Genomic DNA, 13,705 nt, shown 5'->3' on the forward strand with positions numbered 1-13,705 from the left:
GAGTCGAGGTAAAAAAAAAAATGTGGAATTGCGCGGCTCACATGCTCCAGGAAGAGATGCAGCTCAGGATGACTTTGGGGATTGATGGTGGCTTCAAACAGCGGCAGGAAGATGTTTTCCAGCATCTCCTGGAAATTAGCCAGTTGCTTCTTTGTGTGATAAACATCACTGTGGAAATAGAACGTGGGTGAGAATGTTAAAAAAAAAAAAAAACTGAGGCTCTGCCAACCCTAATGGGTAGCGGCACCGAATGTTTCACTTTTCATAGGAAGACCAATTGTGAATGGATTCTTTCGTAATTTAAGTGTTACTTACAAAAGGCGGGGCACCTGGATAAGCCAGCGCACGTTATCTGAATACACCCGATGTTTGACAGCCCACTGGGCCAGCTTGTTCCATTCGTCTCGGGAGCGACCGTAGATGGACAGCCGTAGCTCGGAGTTCTGGTACTTGCTCTCCTCAAGGTCAGACATAACCTCCTGCATAAACAAAAACAAAAAAAATACACTTTTCTTGAAGCCGTTTGTTGATGTTGTGTTCAAATTTGGATTACGCTAACAGATTGCGCACACTGTTGGCAAGGGGCGTAAAAGTAGTCAAGACCATCGTACTTAAAGTATAGTTAAAAGAGGGTTTTGCGCGATAGGTTAGAGTAGCTCTGACCGTTTGGAAGAGCGGCGCAAGTGCAAAATGAAGTTTGATATATCTCATAATTTTGGGGAAAGCAGCAACAGCATAAAAGCCAGGTTTTTATTGTTTTGTTTCCAAAACGTTTACACGTGCTCTCCCTGCACCTACGAATTTGCCAAGCACCCAAAATCAGACATCGCAAAAGTCACATTGCATGTGCTGAATTCATCTATGTGCATATACAGAGGCCCCTTGAGATACAAGTTTGATTTGTTCCATGACCATGCTCATAATTCAAAACTCTTGTATCGCAAATCAACTTTCCAGCCCCCCACCCCCTGCAAAAGCATAAGACAGACATACAGATATGCTGTGCAGGAGACTCAGCTCCTCTCTGGACTTTTCAATACGGCAGTAATGTTGCGTGTTCTTCGCAGAGGATAAATAATACGCGGTTAGTAGATTAGCTTCCACATCTGTTTGCAGCTCGATCAAGTTCGTTCTCATCTTTGCCTGAGCAAACCTTAAGCAAATAAAGAGGCTTCTTCCAAACCTTGACTATGTGTGCAAAATATTTCCCCTCAACGTGATTGTCAGTCTTGATGAAGATCTCTCTGAGGATGGACTCTCCAATGGGGTTGTATTTAGCATTGAACTTGTCAAAGCGATGGAATGTGTTGCGGTCCTGTTAAAAAAAAAAAAAAAAAAAACAGAAAAAGGTCAGCCGGTCCAATTTATTATTCTGTCCTCACACAGTTTGATATTTGGTCCTCCTTTCTCCAATTCCTCACCGCATGCATGTCAAGCGTGTCCACGCTCAGGTCGAAGGCCGTCAGGTTCATGGTCTCAAACACTTCCTTGAGGGTTTGACCCCGTCCGCGCTCAATGTGAACAATCTCCTCGGGGTATTTTTTCATGGCCCTCTTGATAAAGCGCAGTAGGTGTTTCTGGTTCATGCAGGACGATGCGTGTATGTGTGTGTCAACCTGCAGTCACACACGTCATGATTTCAATATTCAAATGGAAACTTACTAAACTATAGCAAAACATCAGTCATTTGATTATAGTTTGATTATTTTAGCTTAGCCAGCGCTATTTGGTGGCTCTTACTTTGCGTATGTTGTAAAAGTCTCTGTGAGGAACTTTCTTCTGGGCTGCCAGCTCCTTCATCTCATTTAGGAGGATGTGCATTTGATATTTGGAGCTTAAATACTGCAGGCGGCGGTAGCAAAAAGATTTCCTGTTAGAACAGACGGGTGGGGGAAAAGAAAAAAAAAGGTCAAACAGATGACAAGAGACATTCACATGGTACAATATGGTAGTCCTTCAATGAGCAAGGAACCATATTTGGAACATGCTTCTTACTTAATCAGGAAATATTATTATATAATATATCCATTATATTAATATATTTTGTTATCCATGTATATATATCTATAATAGTAATGTTAAATAAAATGCAAAAACAATGTAATATAATTATAGACATGTGAGTGTATTTTAATTTCATGATGTTTAATACACATTTAAAGTGTTTTATAAATAAAGTGACTGTAGTTGAGACTTAAGCATACTTAATATACCGGTAATTAAATTACTTAAGTTTAAGTCACTTATTATGAATAAAAAACATTGTATTTAATACTCTTTATGACACGGAAACGTTTTTACAAAATGGTGATTAAATATTTTGGAAAACCTCACTGAAATTAAAAAAAAATGTAAAATGTAGTAAAAAAAAGAGATCTAGATGCCAAAATAAAGAAAATAAGACTAACCCAATAAACAACTACAATGAATACAATAAAACTTTTTTATACTAACTATACAATATATGGACAATTTTATAATGCATAAGTCACCATTATGTGGATTGTCACCCACAGTCTGAACCACCTCAGCTAGAATGACGTTACATTCCGTACAAGCAAATAAAACCATGCTGATTTAAAAAATAAATAAAAATCCATGGCAGAGATAAATTGACAAACAGAAAAGCCAAAAGCTGAAAACTGAACTAGAGACAAAATATAAATATAAAAAAAAATTACTAATACTTACACAGGGCCATTAATGATGAGGGCCATCATTACATTCATGTCTGCGATATATTCTTTCAGGTCAGGATACGGCAGGTCTACTAGGGTACTTCTGCAAATACAGATATGATGGTCAAAGTTAAATTGCACAGGCATTGTTGAAACACTGTTCTTCAAATACAGGACACATACTTCTCCATGGTGTTCTTCTTGGTAAAAACATGCATTACTCCATCTATCATCTTGCAACCATATCCCGTATCAGAAGGCAGATTTTTGGGGTCCAGATTGTCATAAGGGTGTGTCTCTGAAACGGGTGGGTGGACTGGGGCATCTGTACAAAAAGAAAAAAAAAAATGTTGTGGCGAAATTGCATCATCTCAGCTGCTGAGTGTCGTTTTCAAAATCACAGGACAGAACTTGCTGGGGGAGGGCAGTCAAACAGTATAATGCAAATTATCTAACCGTACAACAAGATGTTTTATTTTGGGACATCTTTCCTATTCAAAACAAACCCTTATAATGATCCAGAAATGAACAGTAACGAACTAAGAGGTTTGTAGGATGCAAAACTGAAATACTGAAGGATCAGAATGGGACATTGCCTAAACCTGAAACCAGCACAAATCTGTGACGTAGCCTAAAGCAAAAAAAAAAAAAAAAAAAAAAAAAAGACAGTTTGTCTAATGGGGGTGAAAGGCTTCAATTTCCTATGGATCATAAAGCCTAAATACTCTGGAACAACAAGAAAGGGGTCATGTGGTCTGATGAGTCCAGATTGGGCAAAACTAAATCAGGTCAGATGATGAAATGAATTTGATTTGAATGATCAGATTCCTCCCATGATTGCACACATACCATATTTGAGAATGAAATGTCAAGAGCCATCAGAGTCAATTATGTAGTTAGTTCACAGAGACATTACTTTGACACCGCATAAAAACCTAACCACAATGAGGGTCTTTGTGATGTAATCGGATGAAGACAATTTAAAGTAGCATCTTGACTCGGCCCTCGCCAACACAAATGGATCTGGTTCTGAATGACATTCCACAAGCGTAGCAAAACAATGCCACGGTGCAATCAAAGCTAGAGGCGTCCCAACAAAAACATTCTAGCACGTGAAACAAACACGTTGGTGAATGCATGTGATACCCGCATCGACGGGGGTCTCGGGGAACCTGTCATAGATTCCCAAGTCCAGCAGCTTCAAACCAAGGTCCTGCAAGGCGTGAGCTGTCGTCTTGCAAAAGGACTGCAACGATCTGTTGATGTACTTTTCCCGAATGAACAAAGCCTTCACCACACACTTGGCGGCATCAACCAGGTCGGTGAAGGGCACCTGAGCACATAAATCAATAATTAGCAGAGAAGGAGGACGCTGGAAAAAGCTTCAGATTACAGTACTGATTGTTTCCCCACCCCCATTAAAAACACTACAAAGACTTCCTCACCCCGCATTTTTCCTCTCCAGATATTGAAACCCGCTGATACTCTCTCTCCATTGGCAGCTCCCGCTCCTTAATTCCATTATCAACGGCATCAACACTCTTCTCCTTCATTAACCTTAATAGAGGCAGAGAGGACAGTTTAAAATCAGGTTAGTGGCGTTTCATACCACTGCATAAAATTAAGAAGGTTGCTAAATTAATCTCTGGCAGTGTCACATTTTTTTTTCGGTAATCTTATTTAGAAGCACATAAACATGGGTACCCAGTCAGCCAGAACACTGAGCATCTTTAAAGTTCCCGCAGAGGGAAGATGAGGTCAATGGCATTAAATGATAATGTCTCCAAAGGGCTGTGAAGGAAACCACCAGCCAAACACTGAGGGGAAGTACTGTATATTTAATCTCAAAAGTATTAGAGAAATGACTTTATATTGCAGTTCTTCCCAAACCTCATCGAACAAAGGTACACATTTTACATTAGAAAAATCTCATGGGCACCACCAATGTCACAAAAAGTATTTACTGAACTCTAAAATAATTGTATTCTGCTCTCAAACGCTTTACTCACAAATGTTAATAACAGGTTGACTGCACCTTCTGCCATTGAGTGGCATGTCATTGTTTTGCCTGTCACTATCGTAGATAGATGAACAGAGACACTGCACATTATCTGTAGTCAGCAAATAAGAATTGTCAGCGCAATTGCGTGAAACAGTTTGATCTCACGCAGCACAACTGACGATCTCTCGTCATGCACGCAACGCACCGCGATGGTCGGGACTCACGGGTATGTTGAAATCGAAGAGCAAATCACAAAAGTGAAGCAGCGCGCACTCACTCGAGGTCTGTGACACTGTCGATTTTCAGGAAGTCCTGTTTGGCGCGGAGCAAGATCTCGGGCTCAAGCCTTGGCGTGAGAGGCGGCAGCGCAGGGAAGCGTGGAGGGGAGGGCGGCGGGGGACAGGGGCAGATTAGAGGTTAAGCACACTGACAGACAGTGAACAATATATACACACACGCACACACACACACTGCCTAAAGCATTTTAGTAATCAAGGTGATTGTCAGAGACATGATCACACAAATCAACAGATTAAGTGCTGCAGATGCAGAAAGCGGCAACCCATCTCGTGTGGGGTGCGTGCGTGCGTGTGTGTGTGTCCACACGAGTGAAAGCCAATACTTTGTCTGCCTTATCGGAGAATGCAATATACGGCTTTTGAAGTTCCTCACTTGATGTCCTGGCTGATCTGCCTCTCGAGGCGGTGCCGGCGTTCCTCCAGTTGCTCGATGGGGCTGTCCTCTGGGAACTCATAGGGGGCGCTGCGCATCTCACTTTCTGCCATGCTGCGCGTGAACAGCTCCTGGCGTCAGCGTCAAAAACACAGTCGTCAATGTGGGGAACGTCTGGCGTCAGGTGCAAAAACAAACAAGAAGGAAGGCCTCGGCCCAGGCCAAATCGTTTATCACGGGCAAAGTCAATGTTGCAGAAAGTCGGAGATCAGTCTGGGTTCAAGGAGCTCAAGTGTCATCCAGATGCAGAATTTTGCAATGTTACGAGCGTTAAGAGGTGATTTCAAAATTCCCACTCAAAAATCGACCAGCCTAACTTCGGTTGCCGCTCTATCTCAGGTGAACCGCCATGTATTAATTAGCAACAATATCACAAAATGTGTTTTAGAAAGGTACACAACACATTTATGATGGCAAATTACAACTTTATTCTTGTAATGAGGATTTTTCTCACACTATTCTGACTTTATTATTGTAACATTCGACTAAAAAAATAAAAATAAAATCCACATATATATTAAAAGTGTGTATTTGTTGCACAGTGTCTTAACAGGCTGTGATTTTTTTTCATATTTTTACTTCATTCTCATATTAAAACATTATTCTTGTAAAATGATTACTTTGACAAAAATATTCCGACATTATCCTCAGAAAATGAAACGTCATTCTCACGTCAAATCGTATAACTTTTGTCCTGTAATTCTATGACGTCCCCCCCATCATTAAAAAATAAGCGACAGTATACAAGATTGTATCCCAAAAGTTGCACACAAATAAAGCCATGAATAAACACTTTGCGCAGCATTCATTCTCACCTCTGCAATTTCTTTGTACTTCTCTTCCATGGAGGTGCGCAGGTCAACCGGGAGCTGTTTCAGAGTGACGGGGGTTCCTGGGAGGGAACGTTGGGGCTTGAGGGGTTTGGACCCAGACACGCCACACAGATCTGCAGGAACAGCAGATACACTGGTGAGTTTATTTAGAGATGGTAAGGGTCAAGTGCTTTAAAAGACTGACATTACATACAGAGACCTGAGGATTATCGTCTTTGCAAATGCAGGATTTTGATGGCGCTGTCGTGTTGGATCACATGAGAATGTGCAAGTTGCGTGTCCAATGTTATGGTCAGCGAGTGTAAATAAAACTGTGCGGGCTAATGGGGTGTAGATACACATGGGCCATATGCGGGGTGTTTCAGACCGGGGCCAAATCCTAAACAATGACATCAGTCACTTGAATCACTTCAGCCTAAAGTTGAAACAGCTGAAACAGAGACATTGCACATAAACTCAAGAGCAGGCAAAAAAAAAAAAAAAAAAAAAAAAAAAAAAAAAAAAAAAAGAAGCTGTACAGTCCTGGACACCAATAAAAAAGGACATACTTGCGGTTGACCCAAGATGGTGAACTGCTCTTTGAGTAAACAAAAATTATATTCTCATTTTGAGCTGCTGTAAAACACATAGGTCTTGGACATATTGCAAGTATTTCGTACAAAACATTTAAAAAAACAACAACAGCCATCTAGCTCATAACTCGGCAGGTCAAACCTGAACCCCGATATTAGCAACAACAAGATTGCGCGTGTATATAAACGTTTTTTTTTTTGTACTTGTGTGAGAGTTTTAAACCCAACAATTGTGCATTTGAATGGGACTGTACACAATAGGCGACAATCAATGTGTGAACGTTGTTCATGCCATGGTCATATGTGCAGTTAGCTAGAGGGTAGCATAACGTAGCTTTCGACAGAATCTCAAAGGGGATAAGGCCTTCTAAAAGGCTTAAGAACCATTGCAAGGCAGCATGGAAGTCCCCATGAAGGGTCCTCATGTCACTCATTCCCGAGTAGGTCCACACTTTACAAAAAAAAAAAAAAAAAAAAGTACCCAATTGAAAAGCATTGAGTTGTACATGCACCTGAGGTTGACAGGAGTTTTCCGTCATCTAGACCTGCTGCCAACAGATGGCAGCGTCCACTCCAGACGCACGCAAACACATTAAAACTAGTAAAGGCTGCACAATTTCTGTTTTAAAGAGAAACAAAAGACCTTAGATGTAGACTCGGTCCTCGCACATGAGCTTATGTGGCCTTTGAAAGTGATGTGCTCACTCACTACAACTGAAATGATGAGCAGAGGACGGTGACACCGTAAATCATGTCGACACACACAGAGTCCTCCTCAGTTTAGCACGCAGTAATCCCCCAGCCTCCCCACCACAGATGACTCTTAATCCAGCAGTCCTGAAACTATTTTTCTCTCTTACATCATGTGACTGCACCAGTGGGACACGTCCATCCCAGCAACAGGCGCCCTATAAAAAAAAAAAACTTGTTTTTGTAGTCATAATGACTGGCTTCCAAATCTCAACCTAAAGTGGATGTTTTTCGACGCTTTTGAGTTGACAAGTTGTGCGAGGACAAAGACGTCGCCTGGTCTGTAAACAACACATGTAGGGGATCCTTGGCATCCGCTTAGTTTGGGGCGCCTCAACAGAGCGGTCCGAATGACTTGGACGTTTTCGTTTCTTCCTCTTGCTACAGCCATGGCGAAGGCGAGGCGTTTCTTTGGTGTTTGTGTAAATGTGTTGCCAGGGGTCGAGGAAGCGCCTCACCTCAAAAATGTCACTGGGTGTCTGTGAAAGTGTATTTTGGAACAAAATGCTCCAGCTCCTCCATCCTCCTGCTTTGCCCCATCATAACCCTCATAATTCTCCAGCTCAAAGCCCCTGTCAATTAGTTTTAGTAGCCGCATTTTTTTTTTTTATTCGTTTACTCAAACAAGGCTGACATAAAACTTGAAAACACACATTTTACAGTCTATCCAAATGTGGTAAAAACTGGTTTAACTTTTAACATTCACTTGTCTGTAGCATAAGGACGTGTTCAAACGTTTGAGTGGGAGTGTAAGGCCTCAACCTAACTCAAATTAAGCCAAACTATGCCATATGCTGTAACGTCACAATGATTCACTGAATGAAAGTGATTCAGAGGTCACTGCAGAGAAAAACAGAGCTTCCACTACAGGAAGTGTTACTTATCTCATTTTTCCACTCATGTTGTGATTGGCTTATGGCGACTGATTCAATCAGCCGTTAATCGCAGTTGTGACATTTTGCTCAATGGCCATTTCGAGAAGAACAACCGAGGTTAAGAGTCGCTGTGCTGAGAGCATGCGGCCTTGCATCCGTGCGTCGCCAGCGGCCGAGTTGAACCCGAGTGCACAAAAAAAAGAGGCAGACGGTGTCGTGCTAGGACATGAGCGCTCACGGCGTTTTATGAGCTATGCAACCAATTAGATTGATGCAAAGCCAAGAACAAAAAGCATGACAACAATGTTTTGTTGTGTACATACGTTGGCACACGTTATGTGAAAAATGGGCTTCTTGAGTGACACACCCTTGCGCTGTGCACTTGACCTGTTCTACCATTTCATTCAAATATGCATAACAAAACATATTATTACTACCTCTAACTATTATTATGCAAAGTACTTTGATTAATTTTCATGAACCCATGTGGTGGGGTCGACATAGGCCAAGGAAGAACCTAAATCCAGAATTTAAAGTTACATTATGATGATGATTCGTGGGAAAAGTATGAATCCAGGATTTTTTAAGTAATAAGCAAGATTACAGCTGCACAGGCAGATTTTAATTACAAGAAAAAGTAATCATGCTCATGGACATTATCAGGCAAATATTAGTTACATACTTAGCTTAGCCGTCAACGTTGTGCCCCTGAAGATGAAGGTTGTTAGAATGAAAGAAAGAGTTGAATCTGCATTGTTGAATACGCGCACGCACAGTTTAATTTAAACTGTTCTGAATGGGCTTGGTATCTTATAATTATACCCCCCCCACTTGCAACCCCCCCCCCTCCATTAGAGATTTCACATTATTTTCTTTAGAGGCTAAATAAAGAAAGACACAGAAGCTCGTTACGAACTAAAGATTAGGATAAACCTCGACTTTGAGTCCTCATCTTGAACATTATCTTTCAGGTAAACAAATGGATGACGTTTGCCGGATGAAACTCTTGTTTGCAAACTGGAATTGTTAGTAGTGATAACGTCATTTTGTTCGCTGTCAGAGGAGTTTGGCAGGGAGCATTGTTACAGATAACGTGACAGCCTCGATGAGGAAAGAAGTTGACCACAGACCAGTCTGTCATACGCCATCACAGAATACCAGCACAAAATCACAAGACAAGCTGCTCGCACAAAAACACTGCCCCTAATGTGTCTCCTCTCTAATGAGACTGATGTCAACATTGAGATAATAGGGAACTGACTGACTGCACACTCTTGCAGCATGTGCTCTCATTATGCTCTGAAGTGATTAAGCCACTGGGGGGGGAATACAGCACCACAGCAGATGCCCCGAATGTCCACCCACTGCAATAAACTGAAGCCCATCAAGCTTTGCTAAGATCAGCATCATAGCAACAGAGGCGCCTGGCGAAATGCATGACGCAGCCGCCTCTTCCATATGTCCTTCCCCATAAGGAAAACAGGCTGTCAGCATATTACACGCTATCAAGAGTTTCCCAACACCTCATATGAGGCTTGTGTAACATTCCTTGAATGATAAGAACCTTCGGTGTCGACCATAAAGAAGGTGCGGAAACTTGTAGAACAACGTCAACACACCAGTCATCGTGAATGAGTAAGTTACAATACCTCCTCTGCCCTGTCTTGTCCTGCTTTCACAGTTACTGTCGCGGTGGCCTGGTCTGAGCTTCTGCGGGATGCTGGGACATGTAACTAGGCCTGGGACAGTCGGCGTACCCTCCCCCGCTGGCCCGGTACACGAGAGAGAATGACAGCAAATAGAGAGCGAGAAGACAGAAGAGGAGAGGAGAGGAGAGGAGGCAGGATATTCTCCCTCCTACAACGTAAGCTGCTCTAGCGCCAGGATCGCACAATGTCCCTTCCTTTTTCTTTTGGCTTCTGCTGTTGTGCTGTCAGTGTGGTGTTGATCTGGTTCCCCCCCTCTTTTTTGGCTGAGCGCCCCTCTCTCTCTCTCTCGTTCTCGTTCTCCCTGTGTGCCTCTCAGCTGCTTCCTGGATTTCACCGGTTGGCAGAGCTTAAACAGCCCTGACTTGAAGCAACCGGATTTAAATACTGGACTGGAACATACCACGTGGCAAAAAAAGGGGGTGGGGGTAGGGACCAGGACGAACCACCTCAACCTCCATTGTGCTTTAAAATGGAGGAGGTCTTTGCCTTGTGGCCACGCCCACTCTTCTGCCTAGCTCCCTCCTCCACCTTGTCAACAAAGTTGTCTCATGATTGCATAACATTTTATTTCTAAACTGGAGGCAAATTTATGAAGGACGCTATGTTGGCAAAAAATATATATATAACTTTGAAGTATCTTTGGTTCGTTTTTGTTTTTCCTGTTTTGATTCACTTGTCGGTAGGGGATGTTTCACTGCATGCAAATCGGTTGGTTACCTGAAATATTTTAACTTATTCCTTATTGTTTGTGACCTTTCAAATGTGCATCATACATTACTATTTTGGGGTGAGCACATACGCATATGTGCATGGCTACATGATTAACATGCATGCTAAGTTCAGCAAAGACTTTAAATTGTTCTCAGATGTGAATACTTGTGATCCCTAATATAGCGATTTAATATGCGATTATTTCTTAAGGTCCTCTTCCCGTGTACTTTATAAAAGCACAAGCAATAAAATCATCTGTATTATAATAAATAATATTTTATGTATTATACTTATTTACGATAAAATAAATTAACCATGAGTTCATATTGTCGCATCAGCCGGACGGGCTGACACAACAATATGAAAGACTATTTGTTTATTTCTTTTCGAGTTGTTAACTGACTAAACACTTTGACTTGCAGACTTTTAAGCGTTCACTACGACAGCCTCACAAAATTCTACTAAACAAGCCTAACAACGATTAAAATGAAGCAGTGGTTATTTTTATGTTTGTTTTCCACATGGAAAATTTGCAACTTGAAAATTGCATTCTACTATATTGCGATGTTCATTTGAATTCACTTAATTGCTCAGACCTAGTGTGAATGCTTGATTGTCTATATGCGCCTTGCGATTGGCTAGCAACTAGTCTCGAATGTCATTTTCATCAGTGGGGTCAGGACACCATCAGCGGTTTACATGATATGAGCTAAAAGGAACAGTCCCAAGTTCCTAACCAAAATCAGCACCAACTGATTGACTTAGATGTGTAAACACTAGTGCTATCAAGTGATTACAATTTTTAGCTAATTAATCACAACATTTTCCATAATTGATTGCGATTAATCGCATTTTTCAATTACAATTTTCTACAAAGCTTGTAACAGATATTTACTGGAGTAAAATCTTGGAATTAATGTGGAAAAAAAAATTAAAGTATATTTGGATTCAAAGACTGTTCCAATAGGTTTCTTTAATCCTTGAATACGATTATTTTTCCTGTAAAATACAACTATTCGTGATTTCTCCAATGAGCTGTTGAGCAACTTTTTTAAAGTATAATTAGATAAATGTCCATCTTTATGCCGGTGACTCTCTAAGTTTGGCTGCAAAGTGAGCGGAGGTCAGCTGCCACAGAAAGTAAATAAAACTGAGTTAACCGAGTTAAAAATAAAAATTAAATGCTTTATAAAATTGTAATTAATCTCCAAAGTTAATGCTTTAACTTTGACATCCCTAGCAAACACAAATTATTTCATTCCTCAACATAACAAAGCACGTCTTTAATTAAATGACACGAGACCTCTCTGAACTCCAAAGACAAATTAAAATTCTAGGTATGAGGGTTTTAACATGCCTTGCAATTGCAAATAGCATACATACAATAGTAGTTGGGTGGCGGATTAGGAGGCACAAATATTTGACCAGCCTGCAACCCAACTGAAGTAGTAGTGGCAGTCAGTTCCACCTACTTTGGTAAATTATAGCTTTCTTTCACCCAGGTTTGTCAGGGAAAACCGTTTTCGACCTTCGCTGAGATCTCAAATAATGTTATCACACACAACACATGCATAAAATATGACTGACCTATGTCTCTGTAGTGACAAACGCTGACAAATGACTGCACTAAAGTTGGGAAACACTGCCTTAAGGTATCTCCAAATGACTGATATGGTGTGTATTATCGGAGAATTTTTATGAATACCGAGCACGATACAGAAGTATATACATCCCTTCAAATAATGTATATTTCTTCATCTACTGCATCTATGCCAGTGACATATAGTGAAAGGCAAAAATAATTACTGGGTAAATGTTCTTCTTCTACACAACAAAAGGTACGATTAACCCGTTTATATGCCATTTGGTGTGCCATGGGAATGCCATGAGAATTTTGTAATGTAAAATGACTCAGTTATGGGTGGGAAACACTGATCGAGACTTGCTTTTTTTTCAGAGAGCTAATGAGTGGCACATGGGAGTAGCTGTGCCCTTTGTTTCCCAGTACAAGGAACAAAAACAGGCATTGCGCACGGTGCTAATCTGGAACCTTGCACAAAAATTCCCATGTGAATTCATCGCAAAATCGCACACTCCTCACATCTGTGCACTTTGTGTCCAAATCTTTGGATCCAACAGATGGGTTCCCAAAAGCCCTTATCTCCTCTACAGCTCATCACACACAAATACAAACTATATTACACACACAAATGGAGGCTAGCAGGGCAGATGCACACTAAGGATCATACGGTACGTAAGGAAACAAGGGTGGAGGGTATTTGCCGTATGTGTTTTTTTTTTTTTTAAATCAAATACGTGAGCTATTTTAAGGGCAATGTTGTAAATTGAGATTGAAATGATATCAATGTGTTTGGGGATCATAGTGTGTGGTATCTTTATGATTCAAACATTAATCATGGCAATTATAAACAGTTTTGGGGGCTTCAATTACTCACAATTTGTAGCAATATCAGTCTCTATCCCCTACAGTACTGCTTCTGTCAGGCAAGAAACCATTTTAGGTAACTTAACTGAAGTCCGAGAAACTCTCAAGAAAAAATCCTGATGTCAATGTTTATGATGATATTTACATATAATATAAAAAAAAAAGAAAAACACAATGCTGATAATGTATGTCATTTCCATCCTATGAAATGTGAACACAAGTTTTCCAAAACTTTCATTTTACAACCTTTGAGAATTTCACCTCATCTCATTTTCAGTGATATCTGTAATAAACCTATTTTTACGTTATGTTGTTGTTGTTTTAACTTTGCCTGTACATTTATTAAAGGTTGTTGGCGTCAGTTTGACTCTGGCATTTATTATTATTATTTTTTTAA

General features: G+C 40.7%; 1 protein-coding gene across 4 annotated transcripts in view; it reads right to left on the reverse strand.

Annotated features, from left to right (window-relative positions):
• Positions 1–13,705, reverse strand: part of ampd2a (adenosine monophosphate deaminase 2a) — a 29,702-nt gene that overhangs the window by 6,577 nt on the left and 9,420 nt on the right. For 3 of the 4 annotated variants that reach the window (XM_086040685.1, XM_086040684.1, XM_086040683.1), the window contains 12 exons: positions 6,228–6,358; positions 5,353–5,483; positions 4,958–5,026; positions 4,124–4,235; positions 3,825–4,011; positions 2,862–3,003; positions 2,692–2,781; positions 1,741–1,870; positions 1,422–1,616; positions 1,184–1,315; positions 316–479; positions 42–168 (listed from right to left, as the gene is read on the reverse strand). In XM_086040685.1, coding sequence (XP_085896811.1) covers positions 42–168; positions 316–479; positions 1,184–1,315; positions 1,422–1,616; positions 1,741–1,870; positions 2,692–2,781; positions 2,862–3,003; positions 3,825–4,011; positions 4,124–4,235; positions 4,958–5,026; positions 5,353–5,483; positions 6,228–6,358 — 1,610 coding nt within the window. Of the gene's footprint in view, positions 1–41; positions 169–315; positions 480–1,183; positions 1,316–1,421; positions 1,617–1,740; positions 1,871–2,691; positions 2,782–2,861; positions 3,004–3,824; positions 4,012–4,123; positions 4,236–4,957; positions 5,027–5,352; positions 5,484–6,227; positions 6,359–10,091; positions 10,571–13,705 lie in introns of those variants that run through there. The other variant, XM_086040686.1, reaches the window with a different exon arrangement.

Source organism: Filicampus tigris, chromosome 9 (genome assembly GCF_054856515.1).
Source record: "Filicampus tigris isolate MCC_2025a chromosome 9, RoL_Ftig_1.0, whole genome shotgun sequence".
In the NCBI taxonomy this organism is placed as follows: Eukaryota; Metazoa; Chordata; class Actinopteri; order Syngnathiformes; family Syngnathidae; genus Filicampus; species Filicampus tigris.